Source organism: Leuciscus leuciscus, assembly GCF_965113295.1.
Source record: "Leuciscus leuciscus genome assembly, chromosome: 5".
Classification (NCBI taxonomy): Eukaryota; Metazoa; Chordata; class Actinopteri; order Cypriniformes; family Leuciscidae; genus Leuciscus; species Leuciscus leuciscus.
The window spans coordinates 39042521-39064269 of NC_138729.1; the positions used below are offsets into that span (position 1 = coordinate 39042521).

At 41.1% G+C, this 21749-nt stretch overlaps 1 protein-coding gene and 1 long non-coding RNA gene across 10 annotated transcripts in view; one reads left to right on the top strand and one right to left on the bottom strand.

Annotated features, from left to right (window-relative positions):
• LOC309500083 (histo-blood group ABO system transferase-like) overlaps positions 1-19147 on the top strand; it is a 39454-nt gene extending 20307 nt beyond the window's left edge. For 2 of the 8 annotated variants that reach the window (XM_082171641.1, XM_082171642.1), the window contains exons 2-6: positions 8469-8587; positions 11024-11059; positions 17212-17268; positions 17542-17670; positions 18200-19147. In XM_082171641.1, the coding sequence (XP_082027767.1) occupies positions 8523-8587; positions 11024-11059; positions 17212-17268; positions 17542-17670; positions 18200-18890 (978 nt within the window). In that variant the 5' untranslated portion in view covers positions 8469-8522 and the 3' untranslated portion in view covers positions 18891-19147. The remainder of the gene's footprint in view (positions 1-8468; positions 8588-11023; positions 11060-17211; positions 17269-17541; positions 17671-18199) is intronic. The other 6 variants (XM_082171643.1, XM_082171639.1, XM_082171640.1 and 3 more) reach the window with 6 other exon arrangements.
• On the bottom strand, positions 2989-8517 carry LOC309500093. 2 transcript variants are annotated; one of them, XR_014206474.1, is made up of 4 exons: positions 7435-8517; positions 5419-5475; positions 4912-4986; positions 2989-4821 (listed from the first exon to the last, which is right to left on the bottom strand). It is a non-coding gene; the product is annotated as an uncharacterized lncRNA (long non-coding RNA). The 2 variants fall into 2 exon arrangements; XR_014206475.1 differs by lacking the exon at positions 7435-8517 and having other exon boundaries at positions 5419-6794.
• Positions 19148-21749: the final 2602 nt, after the last annotated feature.

Genomic DNA, 21749 nt, shown 5'->3' on the forward strand with positions numbered 1-21749 from the left:
AAATTCATTATACTGAGTGTTAGTATATTATCAAAATGAATGTTAAAATCTCCCATCAACATGATGTTCGGAGACAGGGTACACAGATATGTTAAAATGGTACAAACTTCTCTGACTAAATACCTTATTTACTATAAGGTATTTATGTGGCAATAACCAAACTTTTCTCCAGTCCACAATGGCCCTCATTTATCAATCTTGCGTAGAAACGGGCGTATATGTTGGCGTAAGATTATGCTTACACTCCTCTCGCCGCCTGATTTATGAAGCTGTGCGTACCTTTGAAATCCAGGTGTACGCAATACCTGACCTTGATAAATGCCGCGGCTGAAAACGATCGTCATTAGAATAACACGCCCCTATATATTCAAGTCTCCGCTTCCCCCACGCCCTCATTTTACGCCATGGACACACGGAAGACGGCAAAGAAGAGATACTTCTTTGAGAAAGAGAAAGCGAAACCAGGGAAGTGGAAAGAAACAAAATTGATTTCTAGATTTTTATTATTAATGACACTTATTGTTATTTAGAAGAAGAATGTCGTTATTATTATTATTTGTATTATTAGGCTATTATTATTTAAAAGAAGAATGTCATTTTTATTATTTTGTCAGTCTGAATAATTTTGTTGGTCATTGAAAGCCTTTCATTACTGAACCCAGTCCGTGCACACCTGCCGGGCCTAACCCTGGCCTAACCATCGTTTCAAAGAATAGTACAACGGCGAGCGCGTCGAGTATAAACGCCTCGTCCGTTTGGGGAGGTGCGCGCGCAGTCTGTGGAGACTCGCGCTGCGGAGCCAGGCGAAAGTATTTAACAAGGCTTGAAACGTCAGGTAAAGCGCACAGGCTCGCAACTGAAGGAATACATATGCCTACAAATCAAATGCTTTGGTAAAGTCACACAACTTAAACATTGAAGTCCATGTTGCACAAAAATAAACACTGAAGTTTATAATTAGCCTACTATGTTGTTTTTTTTTTTTTTTACAGTGGGTCATAATATATCATATCTTTTAGTTTGTCAGTGCGTTTTGTGGTGTTAGGAATTGTTTTTCTGCGCATTCCCGCACTCAAAACGTGCGTACACCACCTCCTGAGCTGGCGTAGGATTTGAGCGTGCCGTACGCCAACGTTCATATTGATAAATCTCAAAGTCACCGTGGTTTTGGGTGTACGCCAGGTGTACGCTGGAAATTTGGTGTACGCACTTTTGATAAATGAGGGCCAATATCCACAAAATTGCTCCAATAGGTAATTACATAAGCTTTGGTAACAATCTTTCGGAAAGAGAGCACGAATGGACCTATTGCTAGAATATGGAACTAGACAAATCTTGCCCACCATTGTTTGAGTGGGATCAAAAATAGGTGGTGTGGTAAACAAAGTCCTATCCAAACCTCTAAACAATGTAATAACACCTGTGGGAATAGCATCGAAAACGAGGGCAAATTCTCTAGGCGTGACAGGAAAATTTAATTTTTCTAGGAATTCGCCATATGTATATAGACACCCATCTTCATTAAAAAGATCACGTACTAACGTAATATTGTTACCATGCCAGTTTTGAAAAAATAAGGACTTGTTTTTATAGAGAATATTATGATTGTTCCATATGAAATATGAATGTGGGGAAAAGTTGTGTTTATAAATAAGTTTTGTTTGTGGAATGAAGAGAGCTTTCCAGGTAATTTTTCAGTGTTATAATTGCATAACGAAAGAAACTGTAGGCCACCCAGCTGGGAGAATATATAATTTGGGATAAAGTTCCAAATTGAAGAGGGGCATTTTAAGAAGTGTTTCATCCAATTAATTTTAAAAGTGTAATTTAAAGTTTTAAAATCTAGAAAATGTAGAACTCCATTTTTATACGTGTTCATTACAACAGTAATGGATTCCTCCAAACAAAATTGAATAAAAGATTATCTATCATTTTACAAGTTTTATTGTCCAAATGTAGAGCTAAAGCTGCATAATTATGTTAATCTAGATAACCCTTCAGCTTTAGTAAGCAAGACCCTGCCTTTTAATGAAATATTTCATTAAAGTTTTTTACGGGTTTTGTCAATAGCAGGAATAAAAATTTCAGAACATCGTGTAGCTTGATTCTTAGTTATTACAACTCCTAAATATGTGACTTTTTCTCTGACAGGAATATTACAAATGGATGAAATATCGCACTCTGTAATAGGTAATAACTCACACTTAGATATATTAAGGTATAAGCCAGAAGCTTTAGAGAATGCATCAATTATCCCTAGAGCTACTGCAACTTGATCACTATTTTTTAAGAAGAGAGTGGTGTCATCGGCCAACTGGCTGATGATCACCTCCCTGCCTGCAATTGAGATACCTACAAGGTTGCTTTGCTTGATATGGTCTACTAAGAGTTGAGCTGCTAATAAGAACAAATAGGGAGAGATAGGACAACCTTGACGTATACCCCTTTTGACATCAAATCTAGAATAAGTCCCATGTTTAAATTTAATTGAACTGTTGGCATTACAATATAAAGTTATAACTGCATCACTAAAAAAAGGTCCAAAACCAAATCTTTCCAGACAATACTGGAAGATACTCAAGAGTATCAAATGCTTTGTAGAAATCCAAAAATAAAACTTTGATCCGAAATCAGATGAGAATAATCAAGAACATCTAAAACTAATCTAATATTGTTGGAAATATGTCTGTTCTTCATGAAACCATATTGTGTTTGATCAATAATCGAGTCTAAGACGGTCTTAATTCTCTCAGCAAATATATCCGCAATTATTTTGTAGTCATTGTTTAAAAGACAGATAGGACGCCAATTATCAATCAATAATAAATCCTTTTTTGATTTCGGTATCAAAGTAATAAGACCCTGATTTAAGCTTGGTGGAAGCTGGCCAACAGAAGTACTTTCATTAAATACATTAAGTAAAAACGGCACCAGTTTTGGGGCAAAGCACTTATAAAATTCTCCAGTAAGCCCATCCGTCCCAGGAGATTTGTTATTTTTTAATCGATCAATTTAATCTGTTATTTCTTTAATACTTAGAGGTTTGTCACAAAGAACTTTATCTTCTGGTAGTATACTCTTAGGTTTATCTAGAGAGGCAAAAAAGGAGGATGTTGATTGTTCAGAATAATTAGAGGTATAAAGCTTACTATAGAACATTAAGCAGAATTTAGAAATCAGCTTCGAATCAGAGGTAACGGTACAATTAATACTGATTTGGTGTACAATGGCCTCCAGTTACAATGGCCTCTAGCGCCGAAACGTAACTGTGACGTCAGCTCGAAACTGGTCTATTTAGTCCCAAGTCGTTTGAAACACAGAACCAGTTCTTTAACTTTGCGATATGGTGCCTACTTTGTACGGTTATACGGTTTTATTTCAACTCTTGCTCTACACTGTAAAAATAAAAGGTGCCTGGAGGAACCTTTTGGGGTTCTTCACTTTGCCACACCGGCGGAACCGTCTGTAGATCCTCTAGGCACCCTTTAAAAAGGGGTGGTTCTCTGAAGAACCACACAAGTTTCCTGAGGAACTCTTATATTAGGCACTGTGTGGAACCACTTTGGGTGCATCCAGGATCCAAATTTCATTTTTTTTTTTTATATTTAATTTCATGTTGTTACTATGGTTACCTTTGACTTCTATTATAATAAACAAATTGAACCAAATACAAAATAAGAATTGTTTATTACATATTTTATATTCATTTTTATACATACACTTCTATGCATATGGGGAAAAAAGCTAACTAGATTAATATCAATGAATACACACAAAAAAAATAGTATAATACATAAGCAACATGAATAATCAACCATATACAATAGGCTATACAAGAAAAGACATTTCAACAAAATGCATGGAAACACATGTTCCATGTAATAAATCAATGTAAAAAAAACTAATAAAAAATGTCCATCTTCACTTAACTTTAAAACATTTGTGTTTCAGTCCACTTGTTAAGTCTGACATCACTGTTTCCAAGTCCAAAAGCTCTATCAGATGCCAAAAACAAACAAACAGTGCTAATATACACTCATTGTGCTGTAATATTCCTGAAAATTATGATCCTAACCTTTATCTCTATTCCGAAATCTCTGATGGTTAGTTATTCAGCTATTTTGAATCATAAAATGTTGAAGTCTGGGATGCCGTTACTGGAGACTGTAATGTACATACTATGGCTTTTGAAAAGCTTAAATGTGTGACTTGAAGTGTTCATAAATGGTTTTTGAGTATTCTCATGAAACAAGATAGAGTCTTCGACCTGGAAACAGTATTAAGTAAGTATTAAGTAGAGGCTTCGACCTGGAAACAGTATTAAGGTGCAGTAAAATTATCTGTTGTTCTGTGAATGTTCACTGGTTAATTTCAGTCATTTCAATAAGAATCCACACAATCAGCAATTTCGTTTGTGGTCAAAATTGACACTACGGGACCAAGTTGGTCACTGGAATTCACTAGATTTGACCAACAGAAAGCTGTGTGAAAGTGACTCCTGTGTGAGCTGTGCTTCATACATTACGTCGCTACACTGCTGACAATGGTCAATGGACTTTTTTGCCTGTGTAATTTCACGAAATTCAAAAATGTGACCGCACCTTTACTCGCTGCAACATAAAATGCAATCAATTATAAAATCTTCACAAGGGACATGTGAGGTACTTAAAGAGTTAGAAAAGTGAAAAGGTGCATCAGCTTCATTTTCTGTTTGTTTTTCCTCTTTTCCTCTGGTGGATGGTCCAGGCACTTCAGTGATTTTCAGGCCTACAGGAGGATTTTTATTCTTGTTCAAACTTGTATTTCAGCTTACCGAGATCCCTAAAAAGTACAACATTTACTGTTAGTAAGGTTATTAAAATGATAGTTGTGAAATTTAAATAATTTTCTCAGCCTTGTGACGTTCCAAACCTGTTTGACTTTCTGTCTGTGGAACCCAAAAGCAGATCTCAGGCATAATGCAACCCCAGTCACCGTTCGCTTTCACTGCATGAAACAAGCAGAAAATTTTTTTTTGTAAATCATTCATTAAACCATTCTTATGTACACTTGTCTAGTTCAAATCAATGCAACAATTTATGTAAAAATGGTTAAGCTCCAAAAATGTCAGAGAAAAGATCCTAAAAATAATCTCTTATAACTATTATAAAATAATAATTTATAATATAAATAAAATAAAAACTCATGTTTATGGGTTGTGTTGTAAGTCTTTTGAAGCCATATAATAGCTTTTTATAGTGATAATAATAATATAAAATAATATTGATATTATTTTTCTGAGTAACATGAATGAGATTTGAGAGCATGAGGGAAGATTTTCAGAGAATAACTGATTAAAAAACACAAGTACACAGTCAAACAATACAATTTCACACAGAAAAGTTCATAGTAATAAAGCATGTGGTGCAGGTAACTTACTGTAATTCAATGTTGCCACTGAAATGTTCAGATTATTTTAGAAATGTACTGGTTGTTCTGGGGAAACAAAATGAAATTATTCATAACTTAATATGTATTGACCAGTAAATGGCTTTAAAATAGTATTTGAGAGAATGAGGGCACCTGTAGTAAGCAGGGGCGTACTTTACCATTAGGCAAAGGTTGGCAATTGCCTTGGGCCCCGAGCTTCCTAGGGGCCCCCAAAATGCCCTATTAACTTATGCTTTTTTTAAATTTATTTTTAATTTATATATTCCTAAAACTCCATTTACGAAAAATGGCATCAAATCATTAGTGTTGCAGACAGGAGGGGGCCCCCCGCCTCACTACATTGGACTATTCCATTATCTCACTTACTGCGCATCTGCGAAAGTGATCTGCTGTGCCAAAAAACTGACGGAGAAAAATAAGTGATTGACAGACAGAGTGTACAGAGTAGTAGACAGAGTAAAAATGAAGCGAAGCTAGCTACCCAAGCGGTGCTGAAAAAAGGAAGAAGTGGGAGGAAAGCAAAAAAGTCTGTAAAGGTGCGCGGCGCGAAAGATAAACAACACGCAGTAACAGGAGGACTGGGAAATACACAAACCGAGCAAGACGAGTCTAAACGCGAAAATTTTAAGTTTCGAAGTTACCCAAGCGGCTCAAATAAAAGAAAAAAGTGAAAAGACTCTGATAAGTATTTGGGAACGCTGCCAAAGATGACACACCTTTTTAACGGCTACTGTTGGGGATAACTTACAGATCAGCAACAACAACGTCCAACGCACAGAAAAATCGTGAAGCAAAGAGGACACGGAGATCGACAGACAAAACTGAGAAGTTTACTTATGAATCATGATATTTAAAAAAATCTCAGCTCTCAGATTCTGTCAATTCTATTACGAAATTCAAACAATAAATACCGTTTTGCCGTTTTAATGTGACGTGACAGATTCCTATAGCGGCACGTGAACTGATCATCTCTTGCTAATAGTAAATAAACACGAAATAACAATGTTGAAAGATACAGTATAACTTACCGAAATGTATATTCCTCATTCATAAATAATATTGATTAATAAGTGTTTTTCAACCGCGGAAAGAGGTAAAACAGCTGGAGAACATTTACATCAGGAAAGCCATTTAATTGGCTAGAAAAAAAAGCTATAGAGAGTATTTGGCTAAATATGTGTACTATATTACTTATTTTAACCTTAAATTATACCAGCCAATAGGGCTTTTTTTTTTTTTCTTGAGAAAAAGTAACGCCTATCTTGTGAAACATTACCTAATATTTACCCAAATGAGTCAATATTGAATCAAATCACAAGAATTGAATTGAAATGGTGAAATTTGTCAAGCAAAAAAAAAAAAACATAGCTCACCAGAAATTGTACCATGTAAACATTGTAACATGTTTCTGTTTAGGAGTAAAGAAGTGTATGCAGGGTTTAAAGGAAACGTTTTTTTCTCCTCTCTAACTTTTACTTCCCCATAGATTAGCTTTACCTGCCTATCCACCATTCAGTCGGTACATATTTCTTTTGTTCTCTTTTAAAGATTGGATGGGGGAGGGGCCCATAGCCTACCTACCTTCGCCTTGGGCCCCCGAATTGCTAAATCCGCCACTGGTAGTAAGTAAAGTTAGGCTAAACAAAAACAGACCAAACTATATTAACCTGCTTTTGTTATTCATAACAAACCCCAATGAGGCAGGAATCAGCTAAATTAGTACAGGCTATATCAGCAATTTGAAGACACAGTTGTACAGAATATGTTGAATTGAATGACTAAATCAATCTAAAACAATAAGTCAATAATTTCCATTTGTTCATTAGATCAACGTAGATAGCATCGCGGCTAAAACCTTCGATACTGTGCAATAAACGAGGGGTAAACACTGTAAAAACCGTAAAAACGTAGTAATGTATAATAAATTTAGTTTATATATATATGTGTGTTTGAATATATAGTGAGTAGACTCTGTATTTATATTTATTTGTTGAGTTTACAAACCTTGTAAAGGAGAGCCGAACAAACGGCGGAAGCTTTGATGAGAGGAGCCGTTACTTTCCCGATGACGATCAGCTGAGCTCTGATGCGCGCGAGCAGCGCGAGGATCACTGAAGCGATGTCAGCAGAGGAATAGCAGCAGTTTCGTGACAGAATAAAACTTTTCTCCTGGTTCTTCTTCTTCATATTATTAATATTATTATTAGTGTTGTTGTTGTTTAAGGTTTAAATTAATCAATAAAATAGGCCTATACTAAATAAATGTAAGCTACCCAGGTGAAAAAGATGTAGGCTACTGTTAAATGTATTAAAAATGCATTAAAGTATATTTGTATTGTAGGCCTACTAAAAACACACTCAAGTACATTTTTAATACATTTAATAGTACGTCTTTTTCACCTGGGTATGTATACTGAATCAAACTTAAGTAGCCTATAATAATAATACTAGGATAATAATAATCTTATTCTGGCCTCACTGAACCATTGGGTTCCTCCAGATGCTGGCTTTAACATAAGAGATCTTCCAGGAACCACTTAAATGTTAAAAGATCTTCCAATAAACCTTTTATCGCATTCAAGTTCCTCTATTTTCCCCCAAAGCACTTCGAGGTCTCATGGTAATAAAAAGGTGACTCCAGAACCTCTGAACTAAATACAAAGTGCTTAAAGGATCCCATTAGTTCCAGCAAGAACCTCAAAGATTGTCAATGCTCCTCCAGTAACCCTACTATAGGAGAAAGAGCTTTGAGGCACTTAAATTACATTTTGAAGTTCCTTGAGTATCCGACAGGATATTTGAGGCTCCTTTAGTTTTTACAGTGTATATGCATGCATGCAGAAACATGTTTAAAAGCAGGATGTCCTGAAGGGTGTGGAACAGTCATTGGCCGTTGCATGTTTGTTTTGAAATATGTTACTTACAATAGCTGTGTTTGTAAAGCTCCCCCTTAGCCAGGCTTTTATTTGACTTTCAAATTTCTCCAGTAAAATTACAACAAACTCATCTTGTCAGATATTTTCACTCTCATTTTCCAGTTCAATCCATCAAGTGAATAAAGACACAAGACACAGCTGCATGATACGCCAATAATGCGACTCCGTCAGAGTGTTCATTTCTTCCTTTTTGGCATGTTTGTTGGCTTATCACTGAGTGGGTATGTAAAAAATTTTTTTTAATCTGTTGCTGATATTCTCACACTTGTTTTGAATCTATTTACTAAATGTAATTGTCATACTTTTGTAGCGAAATTGGTGACTAACACAATTGACATGTTTATTTGATCACTGAGGGAAAATGTGTTTTCTATAGACTGGTTTAAGCTCAGATCTCCCTAAACAAACACAAAACCAGTAAGTATTCATTACTGAATGCAGGTCTCAGAAGACATGAAGTGTTATTCTCAAAGATATATGTAATCATACAGACAGCTAGTGAGGTTATCTCCCTTCCCTCATGTTCCAATGAAACTTTAATGCCTATGTGTTGTTCATATGTTCTCAGTATTTGTGTATTTGGGAAACCAAATATATGAACAATTGACAAAATGATGGAACATTTGAAAGACATTCATAGGTGTGTTTAATGGGAAATTGTGGATGCTCTTAAAGGTCCCATGACATGAAATTTCCACTTTCTGAGGTTTTTTAACATTAATAAGAGTTCCCCTAGCCTGTAAATAGTCCCCAAGTTTCTAAAAATGTCAATCGGTGTAAATCGAGCTTTTGCTATCTTTCTCTGCCTTTGAGAAAATGGAGGCTCATACGCGCTGATCTTGAATCTCCTCCTTATGACGTCATAAGGAGGAAATGTTACCTCCCCTGTCTCTGCTTTGCCCGCCCAGAGAATATTTCTCGCCCATGAGAAAATGCGCTAGGAAGTAGGAACGCGCGCGCGCGCGATTTTAGTTTGTCCACGAGAGATATCATGGCTTTTGAGCGAGCGAAGCATAACAATTGCTCAATAATTGGATGTACAAATGAACACCGAAGGGTCAATACAGAGCTGGGCTTGCTGAACGTCTGAAACTAAAGTCTGGATCACTCTCTTTGGCTCAGCTACACACCTCGGACAAGTAAGTCAACTAATGATATATAAGTGTGTTGCTTTACTGTTTATGGTTACCTAGATTTTACACGTAGAATGTGGCTGTAACATTAGCTATGCAGTTTATGTGTGTGAATACACGCACTGTAACGCGAGTGTTGTACAAGTCTTTGTTATTTGGATAACCGTTTTCCTGTTGGTTATATGGCGCGCGCGATATCCGCATTTCAAGATCGCAGAGCTTGATGTAATTGTAATAAGATAAATTACAGACGTTACAGATCTCTCATGAAAAGGCAACAGTAGGTTCGCGTTAGCTACATGATAATAACTGTAAACCATCCGAATAAAGTACCGTATCCAGACATAATATTTTAAACTAACCATTCGGAAACGTCCTGCTGGAGCCGCTGAGTTGCAACTTCTTCATCCGTTGCTTCTCCATCTGGATCAGATTCTGGGTCAAACTGAAATGCTTGAACGACTGCGTGTCTTCGTGCCATTGCTATATCCAACGTAAACATGCACGCCACGTTACCGTTGCGCAAGATGGTCAAGGCCACACCCACCCTCCACCTTGCGCCGCCTTTCTCCTCCTCTCTCCTCCTCATTAGTATTTAAAGCTACAGACACCGAAATGGCCCGTCTGAAGGAAGCTCATTCTGGGACTGGCTTGTTGTGGCTATAATTCTGCACCGAGGCTGAATTTTTGGAAAGAGATTTCAGATACAGTACTAGGGACCACTAAGGCCTATATTAAAGCCTACAAAAAGTAGCATGTCATGGGACCTTTAAGTAAAAATTATTCAGTAAAGTAAAATAAAACAAATATGCTTTATAAAGCCAGGTATTAAAAGGCAAGAGGTTCCTTCTGAAAGTAAAATACATTGGTACTAATGGAGCTTAAAGATGAGACCCTTTTTTATTGGTTTAAAATAGCAGACAAGCAGCGAGTTTTCAGAGTGTTTATTTTATTTATTTCATTTGTTTTTCTTCTACTGTTGAGCTAGTGGGTCATTTTCCACATACATGTATGTATGTATGTATGTATGTAGCCTATAAATAATTTCATTTGAAATATTCTGTGTAATTTTATGTAGACAGAAATGGACTCTAAAGTGTACAATATTCATGGATTGTGCCAAAAATGTAAAAGTTTTAAAGGCTCAAATTGTGTGTTGTTATATATTGTTGAACACAAAATCTAAAGACAACACCACAATGGAATGGACGTCCTTTTTAAAAGAGCCTGTCTTGTTTTATTAGCTGCCCAGTCTGAAGAATCATTTATTTCTCTGTAAATATTTTATTTATATATATTTCCTTCTTTCCCGATTTAAGATGATATAGGAGCTGTGCATATAGGCTAATATTTAGTTTGAGCCCCTGAGGTTGACAAACAAAATTTTTGAAGGTTCAGCACCTCCCTCTACAGACCATTGACAAGGGAAAATCTTAAAACCTATACTTCTACTAAAAAAGATTGTGAGGGTGTCTACACACATTTCCAAAAGATCTTTGCTTATTTGATTGTCTTCTCTCACAGGCTCATTTTATTGAGTTACACTTCCAGTTGGTTTAGGTAAGTAGCCTACTGTACATACGTTTATGTGAACATTAAACATTACATTTCAGTCTGAATAAAACGTACTCGGTTACTAACGTAACCTCGGTTCTCTCTAGAAGAGGGAACGAGTACTGCGTAAGATATCTTACGCTAGGGGAAAATCCTTTTTCCGCGAGATATTGAAGCCAAAAATTATCCTTAATTTTGTAATAATGCAAAACGCGTTGCGGCAGCATGCAGACGTAGGCGAGGCAGCTCGCGCGCCTATTGGCTGCTCGGCGGCAACTGCAGCAGCCTATCGAGCGAGGCCTGGCGTGACGCCAGACCCAATCAGGGCACTTCGCGCCCGCTGCGTCACGTCCTGCCGAAATGGGCGTGGTCTAGGCCTATAAATACCGCTCGCAGGGAGCTATTATCTGGTTTTTCATCATCGAAGCAACCAGAGCGTGTGCATGCACGGCAAGATACGCAGTACTCGTTCCCTCTTCTAGAGAGAACCGAGGTTACGTTAGTAACCGAGTACGTTCTCTTACGAGAGGTCTCTCGTACTGCGTAAGATATCTTACGCTAGGGGACCCAATGCAAAACGCCGTGCATGCTGAGATCTGACACCAAAGACCCAAGGGCGAAAGCCCGGGGTACATATAGTGCACAATCACTCAGGGAACTCACAGGGAGTCCGGGAAGAGGGAGGGGCGAAGCCGCACTCTTCCACATATGGCAGCGTCGCTGAGACGCAAATTTCATACAGACAGGGCGGGGTACGGCCTGAACTGATGGGGGAATGTGGGTCTTACACAGTCTGCCCAGGCACATCTCGTGCTGCTACTTTTTACTGTCGAACATTGAGCTGTGCTCAGTAGACGCAGCATTCTGAGCTGATAGCATCAGGTCAGATAATACTGGTAAACTTAGACCGACAGCAGCCTGGCCTGCAGGGCGGGAACCTCTAGGTTATAAAACCTTATAAATGTAGACGGGGAGGCCCAGCCTGCCGCCATACAAATATCTTGCAAGGCAATCCCACTTGACCAGGCCCACGAAGAGGCCATGCCTCTCGTGGAGTGCGCTCTGACACCCAACGGGCACTGCATGCCCTTGGAGGCGTATGCCAGCGCTATAGCATCAACTATCCATCTGGATAGGCTCTGTTTCGACGCGGCAAGTCCCTTAGAACGCCCGCTAAATGAAACAAAGAGCTGCTCCGTCTGTCTGAAAACAGACGAGCGAGACACATAAGCTCGTAATGCCCTGACTGGCGAAAGGAGGCTCGCGTCTCTTTCCTCATCAGGGACCGGTAGGGCTGACAGGGAGATAACCTGCGCCCTAAACGGTGTGTTGAGGGATTTTGGAACATAACCGTGCTTAGGTATAACTTTTGAGTCATTAGGCCCAAACTCCATGCACGCCGCACTCACAGAGAGCGCGTGTAGATCCCCTATGCGCTTCACTGAAGCGAGAGCCAGCAAAAACACCGTCTTGAAAGACAGGTGTTTCAAATCAATTGACTGTAAAGGCTCAAATGGCGCACCTTTCATGGCTTCCAGAACCGTAGAAAGGTCCCATACGGGGACTGAGGGAGGTCTGGGAGGATTCAGTCTCTTAGCCCCTCTAAGGAAGCGGATGACTAAATCGTTCCTTCCTATTGACTGACCAAGCGTTGTTCCTGAGAACGCTGCTATAGCCGCCACATAAACTTTGAGCGTGGAGGGGGCCCTGCCCTCATCCAACAGCTCTTGTAGGAAGGAAAACACCTCCGTCACACCACAGTCTGTGGGTGACACACCACGGGCTGTGCACCAGCCCGAAAACACTGACCATTTCGAGGAGTAGAGCCGTCTCGTAGACGGAGCTCTAGCCTGCGTGATCGTGTTTAATACTCCTTTAGGGAGTCCAACATGTACCCGTTGATGGCCCAGACATGAAGGGACCATAGTTCCGGGTGAGGATGCCAGATCGAGCCGTGGGCCTGTGAGAGGAGGTCTCTCCTCACTGGTACTGGCCACGGGGCAGTACTTGCTAACTACATCACGACTGGGAACCAAGGTTGGTTTTTCCAGAACGGTGCCACCAGCAATACTGAGCATCCTTCTTCCCTGATCTGTTCTATCACCTGAGGCAGGAGAGAGACGGGGGGAAAAGCATAGAGCGGGCGGCGGGGCCACACATGGGCCAGCGCGTTCCTGCTCTTGGAGAAAAATTCCGGACAGTGAGCGTTTTCTTGAGACGCAAACAGGTCTACTTCCGCTCTGCCGAATTTCTTCCACAGCAGTTGGACTGTCTGTGGGTCATTTCGAGGCAGTTTATGTGCAGGAGCTTTTCCCGTTCCGACCACTGGCCGAAGAACGGTCTGCCCTCGAGCAGCACTCCCCATCCCGAGGTGGACGCGTCCGTGGACACCACTCTCACCCTCGAGGAAGTCCCCAGGCTTACACCTGATTGGTACCAGTCGTTCGCTCTCCAAGGTTTCAGAGTTGTGACGCACTTCTGATTGACCCTGAGGCGAAGCGAACCGGATGCCCACGCTCTGCGTGGGACTCGCGCTTTCAGCCAAAACTGCAGCGGGCGCATGCGGAGCAGGCCCAGCTGGAGCACTGATGATGCTGAGGCCATGAGACCTAGCATCTTCTGAAATTTCTTGAGCGGGACAGACGTGCCGCAGCGAAACGAGTTCGCTGTGCGTTGAATGTCTACCGCGCGCTGTGGTGATAGTCGCGCTATCATGGACAGCGAGTCCAATTCTGTGCCCAGGAAAGATATCTTCTGACTGGGTGACAGAGAGCTCTTCGCCCAATTGACACTGAGACCCAAATCCTCGAGGTGATCGAGTAAAATGGTTGTGTGTTCTATGAGCACTGCGCGAGATTGCGCTAGAATCAGCCAATCGTCCAAATAGTTCAGTACTCGCATGCCTCTCATTCTGAGGGGTGCGAGCGCCGCATCCATGCACTTCGTAAATGTACGGGGTGCCAGGGACAAACCGAACGGCAGGACTGTGTACTGATATGCCTGGCCCCCGAAGGCGAATCTCAAATATCGCCTGTGACGTGACGCTATCTGTATTTGAAAAATACGCGTCTTTCAGATCTATTGACACAAACCAATCTCCTTGGCGAATCTGCACAAGGATTTGTCTGGTCGTGAGCATCCTGAACTGTCGCTTCACAAGCACTTTGTTCAGTTGCCTTAGATCTAGTATGGGTCTGAGACCCCCGTCTTTTTTCGGTACCAGGAAGTATCTGCTGTATAGCCCTCTTTCGCTCTGAACTTGAGAGAGAGGCTCTATGGCCCCTTTGCTCAATAGTTTCGCCACTTCGGCTCAAAGTAAATGTGCTACTTCTGTTTTTACCGTGGTCTCGACGCGCGCCACATAGTGGCGAGGGCGTCGGCGAAACTGTAGCGAATAGCCTCTTTTTATAATGTTCAGCACCCACTTCGAAACCCCGGGCAGCTTTGCCCATGCGTCCGCATGAATAGCTAGGGGTTGAATACGAAGCGCGCTCCGCTCGCTCAGCGATGGGGAGGCTTCGGAGTGCTGTAACACAAGCGTCGCGCTCATGACATTTGAGGCATGGGGCGCGCTGATAACAGCGGGCAGATTGCCCGCGCTCGACTCCTCTGCGGTGGTCAACCGCGAGGGGGAGGGCTGGGCGGTTCCCGTAGGAACTGTCATGTCTATGTGTGGATGTGGGCGCGGGACAGCGGGCACATTTACCACACTGAAAGCATCGTTCGCTTGAGTGAAGCGAATGCACGTTGGTTTCGTTTTTACAGAAACCGTGAGACATGCATAACGTGGTGTTAGTGGGCACATTCACCATGTTTGAAGCGCAATCGATCTGAGTCGATTCATGTGCGCGAGCCCTGTGTGACGGGCTGTGCTTGTGTGTAGAGATGGGCACTGGGCAGTGGGCATTCTTTCTACACATAAAGCACCATCGGCCGTGGCCGGGACACCAGAAAAATTCACACTTATGGGATTTATCTGGGTAGCCGTAAAAACGGCGTTTGTGTGCAGGCAAGCGGGTGACAGAACCGACTTGTTTACTGCAGGATACACTGGAACAGTCACATTTACTGGAACTGAACGAGCGAGAAGTTGCCATAGAAACAGAGAGCGTCAACATGCTGGCGTTTATTGCAGGCCTGCGTGCATTACAACAGGCTTGTTCACTGCAATATTGACATTTCCAGTCGCCTGAATTCCAGAGGGGAATGGGAAATGTATAGGAAAAAGGAGGTCGGTCCGTCCGCAGCGGGACCAGAAAAACTTCTTTTTTTTTTTTTTTTTTCTACGCCAGTGACGCACGGAACACCATAGAAACGGTGTTTGGGTGCAGGCGAGCGGGTTGTACAACGCGCTCGTTGGCTGCAAAATACACATCTGCAGTCGCCTTTTCAGGGAACTGACAGAGCGAGCATTGACGGCATAATTTTATCTGCCGGTAGACCCGGGGATCGAACGCGGGTCTCTCGCGTGCAAAAACCTGAGAGTCTGCCGCTGGGCCACAGGGGGAGACACATTGTAACTCAGTTAGCGCGAGTATTATAAGAGAGCGTCAACGTGCTGGCGTTTGTTTGCAGGCATGCGTGTATTACAACAGGCTTGCTCACTGCAATACTGACATTTCCAGTCGCCCGAACTTCAGAGGGGAATGAGAAATGTACGAGAAAGAGGAGGTCGGTCCGTCCGCGGGGGGACCAGAAACGCTCTTTTCTCCTTTCGCCAGTGACGCACGGAAACCATAGAAACGGTGTTTGGGTGCAGGCGAGCGGGTTGTGCAACGCGCTCGTTGGCTGCAAAATGCACATCTGCAGTCGCTTTTCAGGGAACTGACAGAGCGAAGCATTGGCGGCATAATTTTAACTGCCGCCAGACCGGGATTCGAACTCCGGTCTCTCGTGAGGAAAACCAATGATTCCGCCACTGAGCCACAGGGGGGGTCACAAAGGTTTTCGGATGCACGAGCATATAAGAGCGTCACATGCTTTCTTCGGCGTATGCTTGCAGGCGCGCTTGTATTAAAACAGGCTCGCCTGCTGCAATATTGATATTTCCAGTCGCATGATCAGGGAACTGGGAAATGTATGAGAAATTGAAGGTCAGTCCATCCTCGGAGGGACTAAAAACACACCTTTCTCCTTTCGCCGGTGAGTGACGCATGAATGGGGCGCAGAAGGCAGGGTAGCTTTCTTATAACGTAAAGAAAAACTAACCCCGACCGTCCGCTTCCAGCCTCCCTTGTGAGCGGCGCAGTTTGCGCGGCTTGAACAGAGGGAGAGAGAAAGCTAGCCCCGTGACCGCCCGCTCCTGACATCCTCTGTGAGCGGCGCGGTGTGCGCGGCTCGAACAGAGGGAGAACAGGTATGCAGGAAAAGGGGCGTCTTGAAAAAGACGCCCAGCTCTTTTAGTGCAATGGGAGTGTGTGTCGCGGCGGCGAGCACACACACATACATAAACACAGTAGCAGAGAAAGGATATAACGCCGGATAGCGCAGCAGGAAGGCAAGGAAGGCGGCGCGGCCAGCGACTTCAGTGACTCGTCCCGCTGAAGGTGCTTTCTTTCAGACGGCGCGGCTTCTTATCCAGCTCCAGCGATGCGTGTGCTTCGCTTGAAGGATGAAAAATCAGATAATAGCTGCCTGCGAGCGGTATTTATAGGCCTAGACCACGCCCATTTCGGCGGGACGTGACGCAGCGGGCGCGAAGTGCCCTGATTGGGTCTGGCGTCACGCCAGGCCTCGCTCGATAGGCTGCTGCAGTTGCCGCAGAGCAGCCAATAGGCGCGCGAGCTGCCTCGCCTATGTCTGCATGCTGCCGCAACGCGTTTTGCATTATTACAAAATTAAGGATAATTTTTGGCTTCAATATCTCGCGGAAAAAGGATTTTCCCCTAGCGTAAGATATCTTACGCAGTACGAGAGACCTCTCGTAAGAGAACAATAATTCGTTTTATTAAATTGTCACATGTAACTGCTTTAGTTCATACCAGTCCAATTATTGTGTAAGTCAGACAAACAGATAATACAATTGTAGCTCAGTTTCTTTCTACGCATGCTCCAAAATCTTTTACATGTTCGATAATTATCATGCCTTGTGTCACGTATAAAGACTACACAAAACCCCGCCGCTGTAGTTCGATTACAGTGTCTTTTGTGTTATACAGTCTATTCCTGCATAATTGTGTTTTGGTTTGCAGAAATCAACAAACAGACGAATTAAGGTAAGTACTCAATGCATACACTCATAAATTAATTCTCTCTTCAACTTATACATAAAAATCTCATGTGTACACTTGCACAATAAGAATTGACAGAATTCAGTTTAATACCCTTACATATAGCCTATATGTACTTTCAGAATACAAAATGTTGAAAATATTTACTTGTTTACAGTGTAAACATGCTTCGATATAAACACGTGTGTGTGCGTGCGTGCGTGTGGTGTGTGTGTGTGTGTGTGTGTGTGTGTGTGTGTGTTTGTGTTTAATACACAGTGGGACAGACATTGTTTCACCATGGTTAGCCCCAGTTGTTTGGGAGGGAACCTTTGACTCCATACTGATTGACTCTATCTTCAAACAACAAAACATCACTATAGCGACCACTGTCTTCGCTTTGGGAAAGTAATAAAGTTACTTCTCAAACTCTCAAAATAACTATTTTTCTCTCTGTCTATCATTTATTAATATTCTTGGGTGACTTTGTAATGTCTTTAGATTATGGAATGGAAGTATTTTGGGCCAAATTACACCTCATATTCACATTCTCATGCTGGCTTCCTGTTACAACAACAGGACCAAATTTGCATCACCGTTGTAAAACTTGTTCACTTTGTTTGGAGCATGATTACACATAACCACAGCTAAATGCAGCCACATAGATAACGCCATTTGATCTTCACACACAGAGTCAAATCTATATCTCTGAATCTAAAACTGCATTTTTGTGGCAGAATCAGAGAGATGTAGATTTGAGATGTCTGATTTTTTTCAGCAGCCATTACTCCAGTCTTCAGCGTCACATGGTCTAACAGAAATCATTCTAATATGCTGATTTGATACTGAAGAAATATTTATATTATTATAATTGTTGAAAAAGCATATACACATAACATTTTTATTTTTTCAATATCTGTTCCTCACTCTTTTTCAGATACACACGTTTCCTCAAAGACTTTCTGGAGTCAGCGGAGGAGCATTACTTTGTTGGATTTCGAGTGCATTACTACTTGTTTACGGATCAACCAGGAGAAGTTCCTGAAGTAAAGATGGGTGAAAATCATCATTTGACAGTTCGGAGGGTTCCGAGTTTGGACAGATGGCAGGACATAAGTATGGGCAGGATGGAAATACTAGAAAAACTAATAAAGAACGAACTGGCCAGTGAAGCTGACTATATTTTCTGCCTGGACGTGGATACAAAGTTCTATGGCCGCTGGGGGGTGGAGTCTTTGGGGCGTCTGGTTGGTGTGATACATCCTTGGTTCTTTGATTATCCAAGAGATCAATTCACATATGAGCGTAGACCAGAGTCTCAAGCATTCATTCCAGCTGGGGAAGGTGATTATTATTACACTGCTGCTGCATTTGGTGGATCATTGGCTGATGTACATCATCTCACCAAAACCTGCTGGGAACAGCTGAGCATTGATGCTGCAAACTCCATTGAGGCGATATGGCACGAGGAGTCTCACTTGAACAAGTATTTCCTTTATAACAAACCCACTAAACTTCTCTCTCCTGAATATCTGTGGCGGGACATCAGTATCAGTGCAGCCCAAGTAAAAATTATTCGCTTCTCTCACGTAGCTAAAAACAATGCAGAAGTTCGTCCAAACTTCTAGCAAGTTTTATTTAACATCATGTTTCACAAAAGAGCATCATTTCCCTATCCCTTCGCTTTGAGACATATCTGGTCAAACTGGTTTGACAAAGCATTGTGAACGATTTGTAGATAACAAATCTACAAATAACACATTGCAGTTTTGAATTTGACTGATTATGTTGAATACCTTTGTTAAATCCTGATTAAATAATGTGTCATAATATTTTTCTGATGTCTGATTGATAAGTTAATAAAGATGCTATGTGTGTAATTTAATGTTCTTGTGAGCTGTGAATCAGTAATGACTAGATGTACACATATAAAACATCTAACAATATTTCAGGCTACATTGCAAATCATCTTTGTAAGTTTCCAAGCAAGAAAATATCTTAACATTCTTAAAACAACTTTCATTTACCTGAGAAGCAAATGGCATAACATATTAATTCTTGCTTTTTTGCATTTTGTCTTGGTCCTTTTGAAGATATTTGTGTCCCCCACTTGTTTTAAACATAAACTTCATTCATGATTGCACAATAAGGCACCATCTGATCTATGTAAATTGATAAAGAGATAGGATGATACAATCACTAGGAGTACAGCAGGTGGGAATTGTAGGATTGATTTCCATAGTACTACACAAGGGCAAAGAGCCCTTCATTCATGTTTGCACAATAAGGCACCATCCGATCTATGTAAATTGATAAAGAGATAGGATGATACAAGTAGAATCACTAGGAGTACAGCAGGTGGGAATTGTAGGATTGATTTCCATAGTACTACACAACGGCAAAGAGCCTTTTCTGTAAAGGGCTCCCAACTCTGGAAACATGTTGCCAAATGAGTTTAAAGCAGTAAAATGAACGTGAAATAAAGTCTTTTACATTGAAGGTAAAGTGGTGGTTTAAAATAAACCAGTACTGCACGCATATTTAAATTTAATAAATGTTTGTTTTAATTAGTTATTCATGCCAGGGTTGGAAGCATCCTTAAAATAGGTACAGGTCATTAGGTATGTATTTGTATGTGTATAAATGACACATTTATAGGTTGTGTTAGCTTTATTCTATGATTAGTAGTTTTCATTTTTTAGAAAACCTTTCTAGGGACCCGAGATGCAAATTAGCTTATGCTATCTCGATGTGCAATACATATTGATATAATGTGATATAATAATGTGATTTTAACATAGGCCAAAATATATAGGCTTCAGTATGTTTGTTCAGTGACGGGGGGCAGTTTTTGTAGCTACATCTTGGATAAGTCAATCTCTCCTCACCTTACATTCACGGGCTGTGAAATGTAATTCACCAACAACCCTCCCCAGCTGGGTACACTCATATAGTGCTATTAAAGGAGCCCTGGTATCCCAGTAGTAAAAGGTAATGTCTGGTCCTTTCCCTGAAGAATGGATAGTTAGCTACAAGAATACTACAAGAATAATTTGTTATATAGCACGGTGCCTCCAATTAATAAACATATAGCCTATATTCTCATGTGTTTGAGAATAAAAACAATGTAAATGTGCTCCAGAGAGGCATCCAGCTGCAGCCCCGCAGACTCACTTCTTGCTAGACACCAGTGGCTGGATACCAGTGGATGGACAGCAGACGTCATTTCCGTATCGTCATTCACTTTTTAAATTGACGTCATTTCCGTATAGTCATTCACTTTTCAAATTTGACGCGCCATGCAGATGTCAGCGGAAAGAAAAAATAATAAACTGTCGATGATTTATAGGTCATGTCAGAATTCAAATGCACAAACTAGCTAGTTAAAAAAAATCGTCTTGTTTTCAAGGTACTGTGTCGTGTTTTTTAAAGGTACTAGTGCAAAATGCCCGTGGCAAAATCAGTTTTTGTGTGTTTTTTTAGTAATTGTTGGTTTGGTGCCCGTGAAAGAGACTGTGAACGCATTGAATTCAGGGAGCAGGCTAGGTTACTACAAATGATGGCTGTGAATAAACTATAATATTCAGAAGTAAACAGTGTAGCTGACAGAGTGTTTATATCAGAATGTTTATTTTTAAACCACAACCTTCTTGGGGCTTCTTTGACCGATACAACCCTCTAATGTAAGAATGTTTATTTTTAAACCACAACCTTTTAAAAATGATATATTTAACGATATCTTTAGCTTTCTCATCCAAACAACGTCAAACTTGGCACTGCACTTACTCGTGACCGTAGCGAGACACCTGTCAAGTTTGAAATCCATCGGACTAACGGTTCGAGATGTGGTTAACAGACAGACACACACACACACACACACACACACACACACACACACACACACACACACACACACACACACACACACACACACACACACACACACACACACACACACACACACACACACACACACACACACACACACACACACACACAGAGAGACAGACAGACAGACAGACGTTTCTGTAATTTATAGATAGATTAGTGAACTCTGGTGTGCCTCAATTCTAGGTTGCTACAATAGATTTTCCAATTAAATCGTTCTTTGAGTGGTATGATTTAATATTGTAAATACGTTTTTTTTTCCACTTGGATGTGTGAAGATTGTACCCAGTTAACGAGATCTCATAGAACAGTCTTGGCAGAGAATAGTCTAAAATGCTAGGTTGTCTATGCACAAGTATGCTAAGTTTTTAATCAATTTTTCATTTCTGTATTGGCCTTGAATCAACACTTGTACTCTAATATAGTTAAATATAACCATGCTCATTCTAATCATATTGTACATCTGTTCTTGCTTTAGGTGTGGTTAATGTCAAAAAACTGCCCCAGGCTGTAAGAGACATGTGTGTCCCTTTTAAAGTTGTACAATGCAGAAATTGCAGATGTTTTTTCAAAGACTGGGTGGGGTACTGTGGAAACGG